At 47.7% G+C, this 13,968-nt stretch overlaps 1 protein-coding gene across 1 annotated transcript in view; it reads left to right on the top strand.

Annotated features, from left to right (window-relative positions):
• Positions 1-416: 416 nt before the first annotated feature.
• LOC311307694 (neural-cadherin) overlaps positions 417-13,968 on the top strand; it is a gene marked incomplete at both ends in the record, with an annotated part of 210,051 nt that continues 196,499 nt past the window's right edge. The window contains one exon of the mRNA XM_084436544.1: positions 417-1,425. Coding sequence (XP_084292670.1) covers positions 417-1,425 — 1,009 coding nt within the window. The remainder of the gene's footprint in view (positions 1,426-13,968) is intronic.

Genomic DNA, 13,968 nt, shown 5'->3' with positions numbered 1-13,968 from the left:
GACAAGACTGTATTTTCTTTTCTTGCTTCTTTTTAAGTGAGGACTTCGGTCACGTGGGTCGGGGTTCCCCGGAGAATCCCCCCCCCCACTCCCCTCCCGCTGAAAGCCTGCACAAGCGCGGCGCTGTCCAGCATCCAGTGCTGAAAGGAGCAACGAACGGGAGCGCGCGCACTCGAGCTCGAGCTGTAGGCTTCTGGAGAGGGCACGCAGACCGGGACCGGAGTGAAGAGGAGACGGGGGACAAGAGCGAGAGTTCTAACGCGACAGGTTTTAATTGTGAAGATGGCAGAGGCAACAATCAGCTGTTAGTGAATCAGATGACTTACTTAAAGAATAGCTAAGGTTGTTTTGACATGGTTGGTCATAAAGTGATATAATGTGTAAAACCACCTAGTGTGGCGTAAGTGACGACAGCCATGATCTGGGCTCTTTTGATATCTTATTTTGTGACATCTGTTCTTGGGAATAAAACCGACGAGCGGATACCGTTCTTTCACGGTCATGTATTCGAGAACTCGGCGCCGGGATCCAAAGTAAACGGGCTGAGTATTCCTTTGAAGCGGATCGACGCGCAGAGACGGTGCTCCAACTCTGGCATGCATCTCAAACTCCTGGGCGATGGAAGCGAGCATTTCCGTGCCTTTGCGCACCACAAACGCGGACATGTCTTGCTGAAAACCTCTGGTATCCTGGACCGAGAGGAGCGCTCCGAGTATATCCTGAACCTGGGACTATGCTGCCAGAGCTGCGCTGTGACAGACCCGGTGGTCGCTGAAGTTGCATCCGTTAAAGTAGACGTGCTGGACACCAACGACCACGAACCGAGCTTTCGTGATGTTGATATCAAACTTAGTTTGGACGACGCTACTGCTCTGCGATCGGTTGTGTACAAGGTAACGGCGGAGGACACGGACAGCGGAAAGAACGCTGAACTGATCTACTATTCCCTGCCGAAGAATGGCAGCTTCTATGTGGTACCAAAAACCGGAGATATACTTCTGGTGGACTCTATTTTGGGTCTGGCGTCTCCCATAAAGTTTAATGTTTTTGCGCGAGACCACGGTTGGCCCTCGCGAACCAGTCAGAGTATTGAAATAGAAATCAATCCCCGGCAGTGGCCAGCCAGTCCCTCGCGGTCCAAGCTGGGCGAACCGGGCACCAGTCTGACGCGGAAGTCGAGGTCCCTGCTAGAATCCGACAACCCTGTTTTAATTAACGTGTCCGAGGATGCCAGTATCGGTTCGGTCGTGATTAACTTGAATCCGGTGAGATTTCAGTCTGCCAGTTTTGAGTTAATGTATCCGGACGCGGAGAGCTCGCCGGTCACCGTGAGTCGGGACAGCGGAGATATAGTTATCTCCCGGCGCCTGGACCGGGAGACGGACCCTCTCGTGGAGATTTCCATTAAAGTACAAGATAAGAGAGGTGAGCATAGCCTATGGCAAAGTTGAATTGTTGTTGTCCAATGTAGTCCTGTTTGTCTAAAGCAGCATAATCTGTCTGAATATAGGAATATACTTTCCTGAATGTGGACTAGCCCTATAGCCTATAATTTTCTGAATGGGGAGACTTCAACTTCTCCAAGCTGAGTTAGGGTAAGGTTTGGTGAAACAGTAAGTTCAATAATTTCATCAATTAGGCTATTTCTGCACTTGCGCAACAGTAGCCTATAGGCCAATGTCGCCCTTTACGTGTACATTATGCAGAGCTAATTGGGCATCCAACACGTTTCCCCTAAAAGGAATAGTGTTGGCATTTTCTCGTTTTCAACTGGAGGACACTTTAGAGAGCTCAAAGTCACGTCACTGGGTTGAAAGTCTGTGGCGGCTTGTGGTTGCGCAAGAAGCTATTGGTAGGCTATTACAGACGTTCTCAATTCACACAATAGGCGCAAAGGCTCGCGCGGATAATAGTGGCTCCGCTGCGTGTGCTTGTGTAGCCTACTGTCGCATGAGTCTGCTGCAAACAGTATCGGTGGGTCTGCAGAAAAGGCTAGGCCTACAGAACAAGTAGGTCTACCGAGCACAGCTAAGGTTTACAGAACGTCATATAGCATACCGAGTAAGGCCTACAGAATACAGAACAAGTACAGAAAGACCTAGAGGTGCTTTGCGGGTTGTTACTGCTGTTGAATGGCGATGGTGTGTGTCAGTAAGATACTTTGCATGCCGCCTGTGTTACTTGTGGCTAAGCTCGCGTCACCAGGCAGGGTTAGGGGGGGGGGGGGTATCAGGTTTGGTATCAGGTTGCATCTGTTTTGCAGCTACGAGATAAAGTAAAACATGGACAAGAAGTACTTGAAGAAACTTGCTGGTTCATCTGGATGCATATTTGTTGTTTGTCGTTTTGCATCAGAAAGTTGATTGACATCCATGCAGGGGAGTAAGAGGGGGAAAGATAGTACGATTCCAAGGGTCCTGACCTGACAGGGGCCCCCATAAACCACTATTATTATTATTATTATTATTGTTATTATCATCATCATCATCATTATTATTATTATTATTATTATTATCATCATCATCATAAGGTCTAGGTTTGTGGGGCTCAATATTATATTCTTTCATAGGGCCCAACATCACTAGTGGCGCCCCTGCATCCGTGCATCAGTAGATAACACCTGGCTTTAGACCTGCCTTAGACCGGATCTAAACAGCAAAGCGAACGGCCCCAGACTACTTGTGACTAGAACACCTACAGCAGCTGACATGAGCTGCTGATCATGGCTGTCATGCTGTCCAGGTGTTCTCTTCTGATCTAATGGCTTCAGGCCTAGCTGCCCATGGGGGTATTCTGAACAATCGTTGTGGTTTTGTGGGGCAATGTTTCAGTTAAAGCAACAGCAAACCTATTTGGAGCGATTTCACTTTGACCCGACTTACGCCGGGTTCACACCGGATGCAAAGCGGATTCCTTTTGGCGCTGGTCAATTTAACCGTTCAAACCGGCCGTGTCACGGTAGGGAGCTGTTCAGCGGCTCGCAGCCTTCAGCGATAGATTCGGCGTCTGGTCTATTTTCTTCTGGTGAGTCACGAGCGAATGTGTTATGAATAAAGTGCAGAGGAGCAGAATCGGTGACCAGCGAGGAGAAATGCACTTCTGGTTTTGAGCGTGTGAGCCCAGCGTTAATGGTCTTGCGGACGTGCGCGTGGGTGGGTGCCGGGACAGGGAGCCCTGCGGCCTGCATGAGGCAGTGGGAATGTGGTGGAGTCTTAATCCTTCCTGAGAGGAGATTCCGCTCGACCTTGTTCCATCTGCTCACATCATCCGTGTAATCCCATCTCATTCACTCTCTCATTTCGGGGATTTGGAAGAAGTGCAGCTTGTTGGAGAGCTTCAGCGTCTCTTCGAGGGATATAGAGAGACATGAGAGCAGGCCTGCAGAGACAAGCCCCTCGCTAACGAGCTCCACCAACACACTGTCCTACAGAGACAAGCCCCTCGCTAACGAGCTCCACCAACACACTGTCCTACATTTCTCTGCTTGTCTGTCGGCAGCGGTGCTTCGCTAGGCTACTGTAGGGCTAGGGTCAGGCTACTGTAGGGCTAGGGTCAGGCTACTGTAGGGCTATGGTTAGGCTACTGTAGGGCTAGGGTCAGGCTACTGTAGGGCTATGGTTAGGCTACTGTAGGGCTAGGGTCAGGCTACTAGAGCTAGGGTCAGGCTACTAGAGCTAGGGTAAGGCTACTGTAGGGCTAGGGTTAGGCTACTGTAGGGCTAGGGTTAGGCTACTGTAGGGCTGTAGGGTCAGACTACTGTAGGGCTAGGGTTAGGCTACTGTAGGGCTAGGGTTAGGCTACTGTAGAGCTAGGGTTGGGCTACTGTAGGGCTAGTGTTAGGCTACTGTAGAGCTAGGGTTAGGCTACTGTAGAGCTAGGGTTAGGCTACTGTAGGGCTAGGGTTAGGCTACTGTAGAGCTAGGGTTGGGCTACTGTAGGGCTAGGGTTAGGCTACTGTAGGGCTAGGGTTAGGCTACTGTAGGGCTAGGGTTAGGCTACTGTAGAGCTAGGGTTGGGCTACTGTAGGGCTAGGGTTAGGCTACTGTAGGGCTAGGGTTAGGCTACTGTAGGGCTAGGGTTAGGCTACTGTAGAGCTAGGGTTAGGCTACTGTAGAGCTAGGGTTAGGCTACTGTAGAGCAAGGGTTAGGCTACTGTAGAGATAGGGTTAGGCTACTGTAGGACTGTAGGGTCAGACTACTGTAGGGCTAGGGTTAGGCTACTGTAGGGCTAGGGTTAGGCTACTGTAGTGCCAGGGTTAGGCTTCTGTAGGGCTAGGGTTAGGCTACTGTAGGGCTAGGGTTAGGCTACTGTAGGACTGTAGGGTCAGACTACTGTATGGCTAGGGTTAGTCTACTGTAGGGCCACGGTTAGGCTACTGTAGGGCTAGGGTTAGGCTACTAGAGCTAGGGTTAGGCTACTATAGGGCTAGGGTTAGGCTACTGTAGGGCTAGGGTTAGGCTACTGTAGGGCTAGGGTTAGGCTACTGTAGGGCTAGTGTCAGGCTACTGTAGAGCAAGGGTTAGGCTACTGTAGAGATAGGGTTAGGCTACTGTAGGACTGTAGGGTCAAACTACTGTAGGGCTAGGGTTAGGCTACTGTAGGGCTAGGGTAAGGCTACTGTAGAGCTAGGGTTAGGCTACTGTAGAGCTAGGGTTAGGCTACTGTAGGACTGTAGGGTCAGACTACTGTAGGGCTAGGGTTAGGCTACTGTAGTGCCAGGGTTAGGCTTCTGTAGGGCTAGGGTTAGGCTACTGTAGGGCTAGGGTTAGGCTACTGTAGGGCTAGGGTTAGGCTACTGTAGAGCAAGGGTTAGGCTACTGTAGAGATAGGGTTAGGCTACTGTAGGGCTGTAGGGTCAGACTACTGTAGGGCTAGGGTTAGGCTACTGTAGGGCTAGGGTTAGGCTACTGTAGTGCCAGGGTTAGGCTTCTGTAGGGCTAGGGTTAGGCTACTGTAGGGCTAGGGTTAGGCTACTGTAGGGCTAGGGTTAGGCTACTGTAGGACTGTAGGGTCAGACTACTGTAGGGCTAGGGTTAGTCTACTGTAGGGCCACGGTTAGGCTACTGTAGGGCTAGGGTTAGGCTACTAGAGCTAGGGTTAGGCTACTATAGGGCTAGGGTTAGGCTACTGTAGGGCTAGGGTTAGGCTACTGTAGGGCTAGGGTTAGGCTACTGTAGAGCTAGGGTTAGGCTACTGTAGGGTTGGGCTACTGTAGGGCTAGTGTTAGGCTACTATAGAGCTAGGGTTAGGCTACTGTAGAGCTAGGGTTAGGCTACTGTAGGGCTAGGGTTAGGCTACTGTAGGGCTAGGGTTAGGCTACTGTAGAGCAAGGGTTGGGCTACTGTAGGGCTAGGGTTAGGCTACTGTAGGGCTAGGGTTAGGCTACTGTAGGGCTAGGGTTAGGCTACTGTAGGGCTAGGGTAAGGCTACTGTAGGGCTAGGGTTGGGCTACTGTAGGGCTAGGGTTAGGCTACTCTAGGGCTAGGGTTAGGCTACTGTAGAGCTAGGGTTACACCGTGTCCTAACTGCTTGCGACGCGAGCAACAGAATGCGACATCACATGCTTGCTGTCCTAACTGAAACCGTTAAATGTTCTGTTCTGTTACGTCATTTGTCTATATTCCCAACTGATATTCCCAACTGAACGCCTGTCAACGCGAGCGACAGGAGGAAAATAGGAACAGGGCGAGCGTCAAAAGGGCAGTTAAAACGTTGCGCCGCTTCGCGCTGCATCGCTCGCGTCCAGTTAGGACATCACAATAGAAAACAAAGCAATGGAACACATTTTGTCGCTGACGCTCGCTCGTGTCGCGTGTAGTTAGGACACGGTGTTAGGCTACTGTAGAGCTAGGGTTAGGCTACTGTAGAGCTAGGGTTAGGCTACTGTAGAGCTAGGGTAAGGCTACTGTAGAGATAGGGTTAGGCTACTGTAGGGCTAGGGTTAGGCTACTGTAGAGCTAGGGTTAGGCTACTGTAGGGCTAGGGTTAGGCTATTGTAGGGCTAGGGTTAGGCTACTGTAGAGCTAGGGTTAGGCTACTGTAGAGCTAGGGTCAGGCTACACATATATGGTTTCGGCTGCACATACAGCAGAAAGCAGTCATACAGAAAGCATTACTCACAACACCAGGGGCAGATAACATGACTGAATCAGTTCAAATTCACCATTCAAATCATCAACGTTGGCGTAGGCATACACCAGAAACTGAAAGCTATACAAATAAAGCTTGATTGATTGATTGATTGACCAGAAACTGAAAGAACTTTTTTTTTTTCATGCCACAAACCAAAATGGATACACCCACAACTGAATAAAGTCTGGTAATTCTGTTTCAACAGCTCTGTTTCAAGTGTTGAACAACCAACTATTGATCTGACTGTAGAGATACAGGGTGGCCAAGGATAAGATTGAACTTTATCCAAAGCGCTTTACAATGGCCTCTCATTCACCCATTCACACCCCAAGGTGCTAGCCTGCTTGATGGAAGATCTTTGGGATTTAGTGTCTTGCCCAAGGACACTTCGACATGTGGATAGGAGGAGCCAGGATTCAAACCGCCGACGCTATGATCATTGGCCGACCCCCTCTACCTGCTGAGCCACAGCCATCACGCAAGGTGAAAGCGAGGTGCATGCAGTTCTCGGCAGGCCTGCAACACTCGGTGTGTTGCAGTGTTGATAAGATATAGCTAGCTAGCCCAGCTGGGTATTACAGCTAGCTGTGTACCATCTAACGTCTCTTTCAGTGAAGAAAGGTGAGATGCTCGTGCATTCAATTGGCGACAGGAATGCAAAACTCAACATAACGACCCTGGGTATGTTGACCGTAGCACTTCTGCTGTGCGGGACTACTTTTTACTGGACAGCGCCTGTCAAAAACCGCTGATCCAAACAACTTCACAGGCAGCACTACACGCCCTTTGATCTGAAATACACCTGCTACATATCGATTTCATACAGTGGCCACTTGTGGAGATATTCAAGTTTTTATTTATTTATTATTTTTATTTGACCTTTATTTAACCAGATAAAATCAATTGATATACAAACATACAGAAATTCACATGGTCAACACAGAACAATGCATACAGTACAATACATGAGAACCGCAAAGACAGCATTTAAAAATAAATAAAAACGAACAAAGTGTGTGCGCTATGTGTTAAAGAGGGGTGGGGGGGGTGGGAGGGGGGTTGAGTGTGTATGTGTGCGTGTGTGTGCGTGTGCTAGACCAGTACAAGCTGGTCTGGTCAGTTCAGTGAGATAGTTACAAGTTAGGTCACGCACACACACGCACACACTGTCCGCACACTGTGATGTTGTATGTTGTCCAGCGCACTCAAGTTGAGGCTATTTTAATTTTTAATTTTGTTGTACTGTACCTTGGCACATTGACAATAATGACATTCTATTCTACACACACACACACACACACGTGCACACACACACACACACCCTATCACATATTCTTCATTCTCTGTATTTCTTACTAGCTCAATCTCATAAAAATATCCCCATTCTGAAACATAATAGTCATTGTTGGCTGATCCAGGTACTGTTCCCCAGGTCCACCCAACGGACACTCTGAAATCTGGTTGTTGTCCTGGAGTCAGGTAGTTAGACTGAGCTGAGGGCTAATTCCCTCTCAGGTCAGACTGCCCTTCTCTGCTGGAGATGGATGGAGGGAGGAGAGCCTCTATTGAGGTGGCTGGCCTGGGGGGAAATAGCCTTCTCAGGTGCACCTGTCTCTGGCTGTCTATTAACTAGACCGGAGGGAGGGGCTCTGCCTTCCATGTTCAACCCCTGTAGTGATCTACTCGTATTCGTCTCACTCTCTGCAATACTTACCTACCCTTGTTTCCGCCCCCCTCTCCCCCAGTTTCCCCTTCTCTTATCTAATCTCAATCCCCCCCCCCCCCCCCCCCCCCCACACACACACACACTACCCTGGCGTCGCCATCTTCATCACATGAACTCATTCACGTGAGTCATATCGGCCTGACAGTGTGTTCCCTTCTACCCACACAAACATGCAAGGACTGTCAAACACACAGTCACACACACAGTTACACACACACACACACACTCCCCCTACCCTGGCGTCGCCATCTTGATCACATGAGCTCGTTCTATTTCACTCCGTAGATCAGTCTGGACATCTAGCCGAGTCCCGCTCGACCCAATATTGGTCGGGCCAATCACAACCATTTATCTAACATGGGGCGGGTTTGATACAACGACCGTACCCACTTGATAGGATGATACGATGACTCACCCACGTTTCCTCGTACACTCCCCCACCCGGAGAGGCCCAACAACATACTACCCCTCCCTCTCTCCCTCCTTGCCCGTCTTCTCTGGTCTGGAGAGAGAAGGTCACTGTTCCTAATGGCTGGGGGAGGTTCAGACACATGCTATTGCACCATGTTGGTCCAAGCTACAGGCATTGTTTGATTGTATGCTCTCTGTCTCATCACTGCAGCGGGATCAATTAGCATGTACATGGTGGCTGGACTGAGAGCATGTGTGTGCGTGTGGATCAAACGTGTGTGGTGTTCAACCTCTCTGACTTTCTTGGCTCTCTCCCTGCTCTCTCTCCCCCTCTCTGGGCTGTCTCTCTCCCTCCTCCTCTATCTCCATCTCTCACTCTATCTGCTCTCTCCCTCTCACGGCTCTCTCTGTCTATCTCACTCGCTCTGCCCCCTCTCTCTGGTCTCTCTCTCTCTGCCCTCTCTCTCTCTCTGGTCTCTCTCTCTCTCTGTCTTCTCTCTCGCTCTTACTTTCTCTCATTGTCCCTGCTCTCTTTCCCCCTCTCGGTTCTCTCTCTCTCTCTCTCTCTCTCCCTCCCTTCCTCACCCCCCCCCCCCCTCTCTCTCTCTCTCTCTCCCTCTCTCTTGTTCTCTCTCTTTCTCTCTCTCTCTCTCTCTCTCTCTCTCTCTCTCTCTCTCTCTCACCCCCTGTCTCTTGGCCATATATCTCTTGTCATGAAGTAGTCTTGCAAATGCCAAACATTTTCTTTGGTTTTACAGGCAAGGGTATCATAGTATGTGTATAGGAGGTGACTGCAAGTATGCCATGTTTGATCTCTTTGCCTTTTGCACACTCTTACACCCTAACCCTCTTATAAACTCCCCCCCCCCCCCATGCACTTATCTATGTCTCTCATCCCTCTCACTTTTCTTCTGTTCATCTCTCTCTCTCTCTCTCTCTCTCTCTCTCTCTCTCTCTCTCTCTCTCTCTCTCTCTCTCTCTCTCTGTGTCCTATCAGCTGTGAAATCGGCCTGACAGTGTGTTCCCTTCTACCCACACAAACATGCAAGGACTGTCAAACACACAGTCACACACACAGTCACACACACACACACACACAGGCATGCTCCAGACGGCTCTCAATCATGCTGACAAACAGACAGCTCGGACTGGGACATCACAGAGGGGCTTTGATAAGGATCCCAAACAGCATGCCTCTGATCTCTCCTCTCTCCTCTCCCTCTCTCCTCTCCATCGCTCTTCTCCTCTCCCTCTCTCCCACAGTATCTCCTCTTCTCTCCCTCTCATGCACCCTCATGAGTACATGACATCCTGTGTGTACACTCACCTACAGACCATATGCTCACACACACACACACACACACACACACACACACACACACACACACACACACACACACACACACACTCCATTTACACATACATACTTTAGTTATATAGTTTACTGATATAAACTCAGACATTATGTGGAAACACACACTCCCACTTGTTTTCCCACTTGATTTCTTAGACCCCGATTACACTACTACATTTTTTCTGCATTTTTCCCGAAAAAGACCTAAGTTTGCGTCTAGCAATTACACTAATATGGCCAAAGCAAAGCTCAAACCCGGAGGCGATACAGTCAGAGCTGCGTTTTGGAGGTGGAAATCCGGAGCTGCCTCCTAGTGTAACAGGCAGATCTGTTCTAGTGTAACAGGCAGATCTGTTCTAGTGTAACAGGCAGATCTGTCCTAGTGTAACAGGCAGATCTGTCCTAGTGTAATGGGCAGATCCGAAGGATTTAGTAAAAACAATAGGAATATGGCTACACTGTAACGCTGTGTTCACTTCACATTAAACCAATCAAACAGGTGAATTACGAGTTTGAGTTATATAGTAGGCTAGCCTATTTTAGTGGATACTATCGTTAATATGCATTTGGAGATAAGAATAACAGGAGTCATGCAAAAACAGCAAGCGGATAATAATGTAGAATATAACTTAAACTGTATTCAATGTTTAGCCTACAGGTTTCCACCCAAAAGTAGACATTTCAAATCGTAACTCAAACAAGAGTAGACACTTCAAATAATAATGTTCTCTCTTCAAAAAGTAACTGGCAAAAAGTTTCAGGCTCAGGAGGTAGTCGGTCGTCCAGTGGGCAAGACACTGAACCCCAAACTGCTCCCAATGAGCAGGTTAGCACCTTGCATGGCAGCTGCAACTATTGGTGTGTGAATGTGTGTGTGAATGGGTGAATGAGAGGCCATTGTAAAGTGCTTTGGATAAAAGCGCTATATACTGTAAGTGCAGTCCATTTACCATTTACACACACACACACACACACACACACACACACACACACTTGCACACAACAAACACAGGAGATTTGGAGCACACATTTCTTCCAAATTGCATTTTGGGAAGCTAAGCTCACACCCAAGCCCAAACAGAAGCATACAGATTCCAGCAGGCCCAACGGGGTATTTTTAGACAGTGTGTATTAATAAGAGTCCAGCCCCAAGCAATCTGCTTACTGTAGATTGAGTCAGCTCAGTGGGATTAGGCCTGCAGTGTGTGTAAAACGACACACTCTTAATTACTGGAATATATTAATTTATTAGGATTTATACTGAAGAAAGGGATGATTGGAGGGAGAGAAAGGAAAAAAGAATGGGGGATATAAAGACATACAGTGGGGAATATACAGTAGGGCTTATTGGAAGTGCTGGGAGGTAAATAGGAGGTGAGCAGTGGGGTAAAGAGTGTGTGTGTGTGTGTGTCACATAAACACACACAAACACATAAACACACAAAAACAAACAAGCGCAAATAGCTGCGACCACTTACAAGCTGAGTAGACTACAATAATTTTCTATCCTACTGAATCTCCTCCTCTCTGGTCTAATTAGTGGTTCAGTAGCAGCTGTGGTGCTGCTGTGGCGTGGACAGCAGCAACGTTACACTTTCACATTTTTGTGGGCCGACTGCTCTGTCATCTTGCCCTGACTACCCTCCCTCAGTGGGAGAAGATCACTCTGCCATTCTCTCCCTGTGTGTGTGTGTGTGTGTGTGTGTGTGTGTGTGTGTGTGTGTGTGTGTGTGTGTGTGTGTGTGTGTGTGTGAATATGTGTTTATGACTGTCTGTGTGCTCTGATAGTTGTGACAACTCTCTCCTCCCACTCTGGTTGTCTGTCCTGTGTTCTTGACCTGTGTAGCCATCTTGTGTGTCTGTATGGGCTTGGCCGGTCCCTGCAGATGGGCCTGGCTGAGCCTACCTGGGCCTGGTCCATAAGATTGAGCTCAGTTGCTGGTGTGCTCTGCTCCCTGCGACACCATTTTGGCTTTGTTTGGCGTTTGAGTTGACATTGACATGATTTGGCACTATCCAGTGATTACAACCATACACCCTATATTCCCCATTCATGTGTAGTATATTTCAATACTGTATTATACTGTATTACATCAATCATTTGTATTACTCTCATGTAGTAATCATTTTATTAATAATAATGAATAAACTTCACTTTAGGTGGAACTGTGTTATTATAAGTAGTTTATCAGGTGGGTTACAACAGATGTCTTTTGTCCTGAGTAAGCATTCCTGTCCTGAGTCAATAAGATAGTGTCTCTGAAGTCAGTTGACAGTTGTAACATGATTCTAGGAGGACACAGGAAGACCCAAAATAGCCCATGTCAGAGGGGGGCAGAACATCAGTTGACCGTTTGTGACCATGTTTGTATCCCTTGTATGCAAATGTGTTTGTCATGTGATTCCTGGCCTGAAGCCAGTTTAAAAGCTTGGCACCTCTCTGTGAACTTTAGTAATTGCCTAGAGATTCGGCCCTGTTAGGCATGCTCAATAAATTGATGATTCGAAGTTTTTGGCCTCCTTGAAGTTCTGTTCCACAAGAAGATTGATGCTTTTGAAATACACTGCACATGAAAGCCTTTCCACTTGCTGCATTGCCAAGTTTTGCGAATTAGGTACCTGTGGTGAGATTTCCCCTCAATATTTACTCCTCCTCATACACATCCCTACACGCACAAAATTAAACTCACCTGCAGTTACCGCTTATCGCCAAAGGTGGCGCCAAAGACAATGAAACTGAAATCTTCAAGATTAACACTTTAAGTTACTCTCGTTTTGTCATTTCATTGACTTAAAATACATTGTTTGATTAATACGTAGTTTGGTTGTGTCTGTCTCCTTCTTTGTCTCCGCCCCATGGCCTGTTTTGTGACATAGTATGTGATTGCGTGTGAGAATTTGTGTGTGCGTGTGTATGCTTGTGTGTGTGTGTGTGTGTGTGAGAGAGAGAGAGAGAGAGAGAGAGAGATGAGGCAGATCGATTGCTCTGACAGATATCCGGCTGTTTTTAGTGAGGAAGTGGTCCGCTGTGGTCCATCATTGACCGCGCCCCCCACCTCCTCCTGCTAGACTCTCTGAGTGGCATCTCTTCCCCCCCATCTAGTAAATGGTAAATGGATGGCACTTAATGCTTTGTTCCAAAGCGCTTTACTACACACACGCACGCACGCACACACACACACACACACACACACACACACACACACACACACACACACACACACGTGCGCACGCACACACACACACACTAATGGCAGCCAGCTGCCATGCAAGGCGCTAGCCTGCTCAAGGACACTTTGACTTGTTGAGGAGCAGGAATTGAACCAGGAACCTTCAGATTCCCAGATGGCTACAGCTACAGTAAGATAGCCGACTAACTTAGTTCAAGCAGTTCACTTCTTGCTGTTCGTTTGCTAGCTAATTTTAGCTATCTAGACACCTAGAGGTGTAAATGTTTATGACATTGAATTTTCTCTCATGCAATTCCCCAGTGATGTTAGCCCCAGGACTGTGTAGTTGGTGTATGTTAATACTGTCTTTATCTGGGGTTTCTTGTTATTAAGTGGTTATGTTATGGCTGGTTTCTGAATGTTGATCAGTAATGGGTATTGGTTTCTGAATGTTGATCAGTAATGGATATTGGCCCTGTTCCATTATGCTTTGGCAGTTTTTGTTTTGATTTTACAGAGTTCAGCATGCAGGGTTGTGATTGGGACGTCCCACTTACAGAGGATTTGCTTGTTTAACACCACACTTCACTGCCGTAATTGTTAAATTATAGATTTGAATATTTTCAGCCAGGTCCTAACTGGAATCTTAATTTGAAATCGTTTTTTTTTTCTGATGGCATAAAAGGCCTCTCTTGATTTCAATTGAATTACTGTCAATATATGAATGAAATCTTTCTCTTTCAGTTCAGCAAGGCACACATTACCAGTGGAACTTACTTTCAGCCCCATGGGTAGATGTTTTACTGTCTATAACTTGTTTTGTCTATAATTTGTGTTCCCAACTCGTGTTTGTGTCTCTCTCTCCTGATCTAGTCTATGCATCTCCAGACTCGTCACTCTCATCTTGCTTCTGTCTTTCTCTGATACAGCCGTGTCAATCTGTCTCCAGACAGAGTTTGGCAGAGGAAACTCTACTCCCATTGCTGGGTTGTATGTGTTTGTGTTTCTATGTTTGTGTGTGTGTGTGTGTGTGTGTGTGTGTGTGTGTGTGTGTGTGTGTGTGAATGTGTGTGTAAATGTGTGTGTATATATGTGTAGATTTGTATATGTGGTGGTGGTGTGTGTGCATGCGTGCGTGTGTGTGTGTGTTTGCGTGTGCGCATGCCCGAAGCAG

This window comes from Borostomias antarcticus (assembly GCF_949987555.1).
Source record: "Borostomias antarcticus genome assembly, chromosome: 4".
NCBI classification, from domain to species: domain Eukaryota; kingdom Metazoa; phylum Chordata; class Actinopteri; order Stomiiformes; family Stomiidae; genus Borostomias; species Borostomias antarcticus.
Note: the sequence above shows the minus strand (reverse complement) of the source record. Positions and strands in the feature narration are given on the sequence as shown.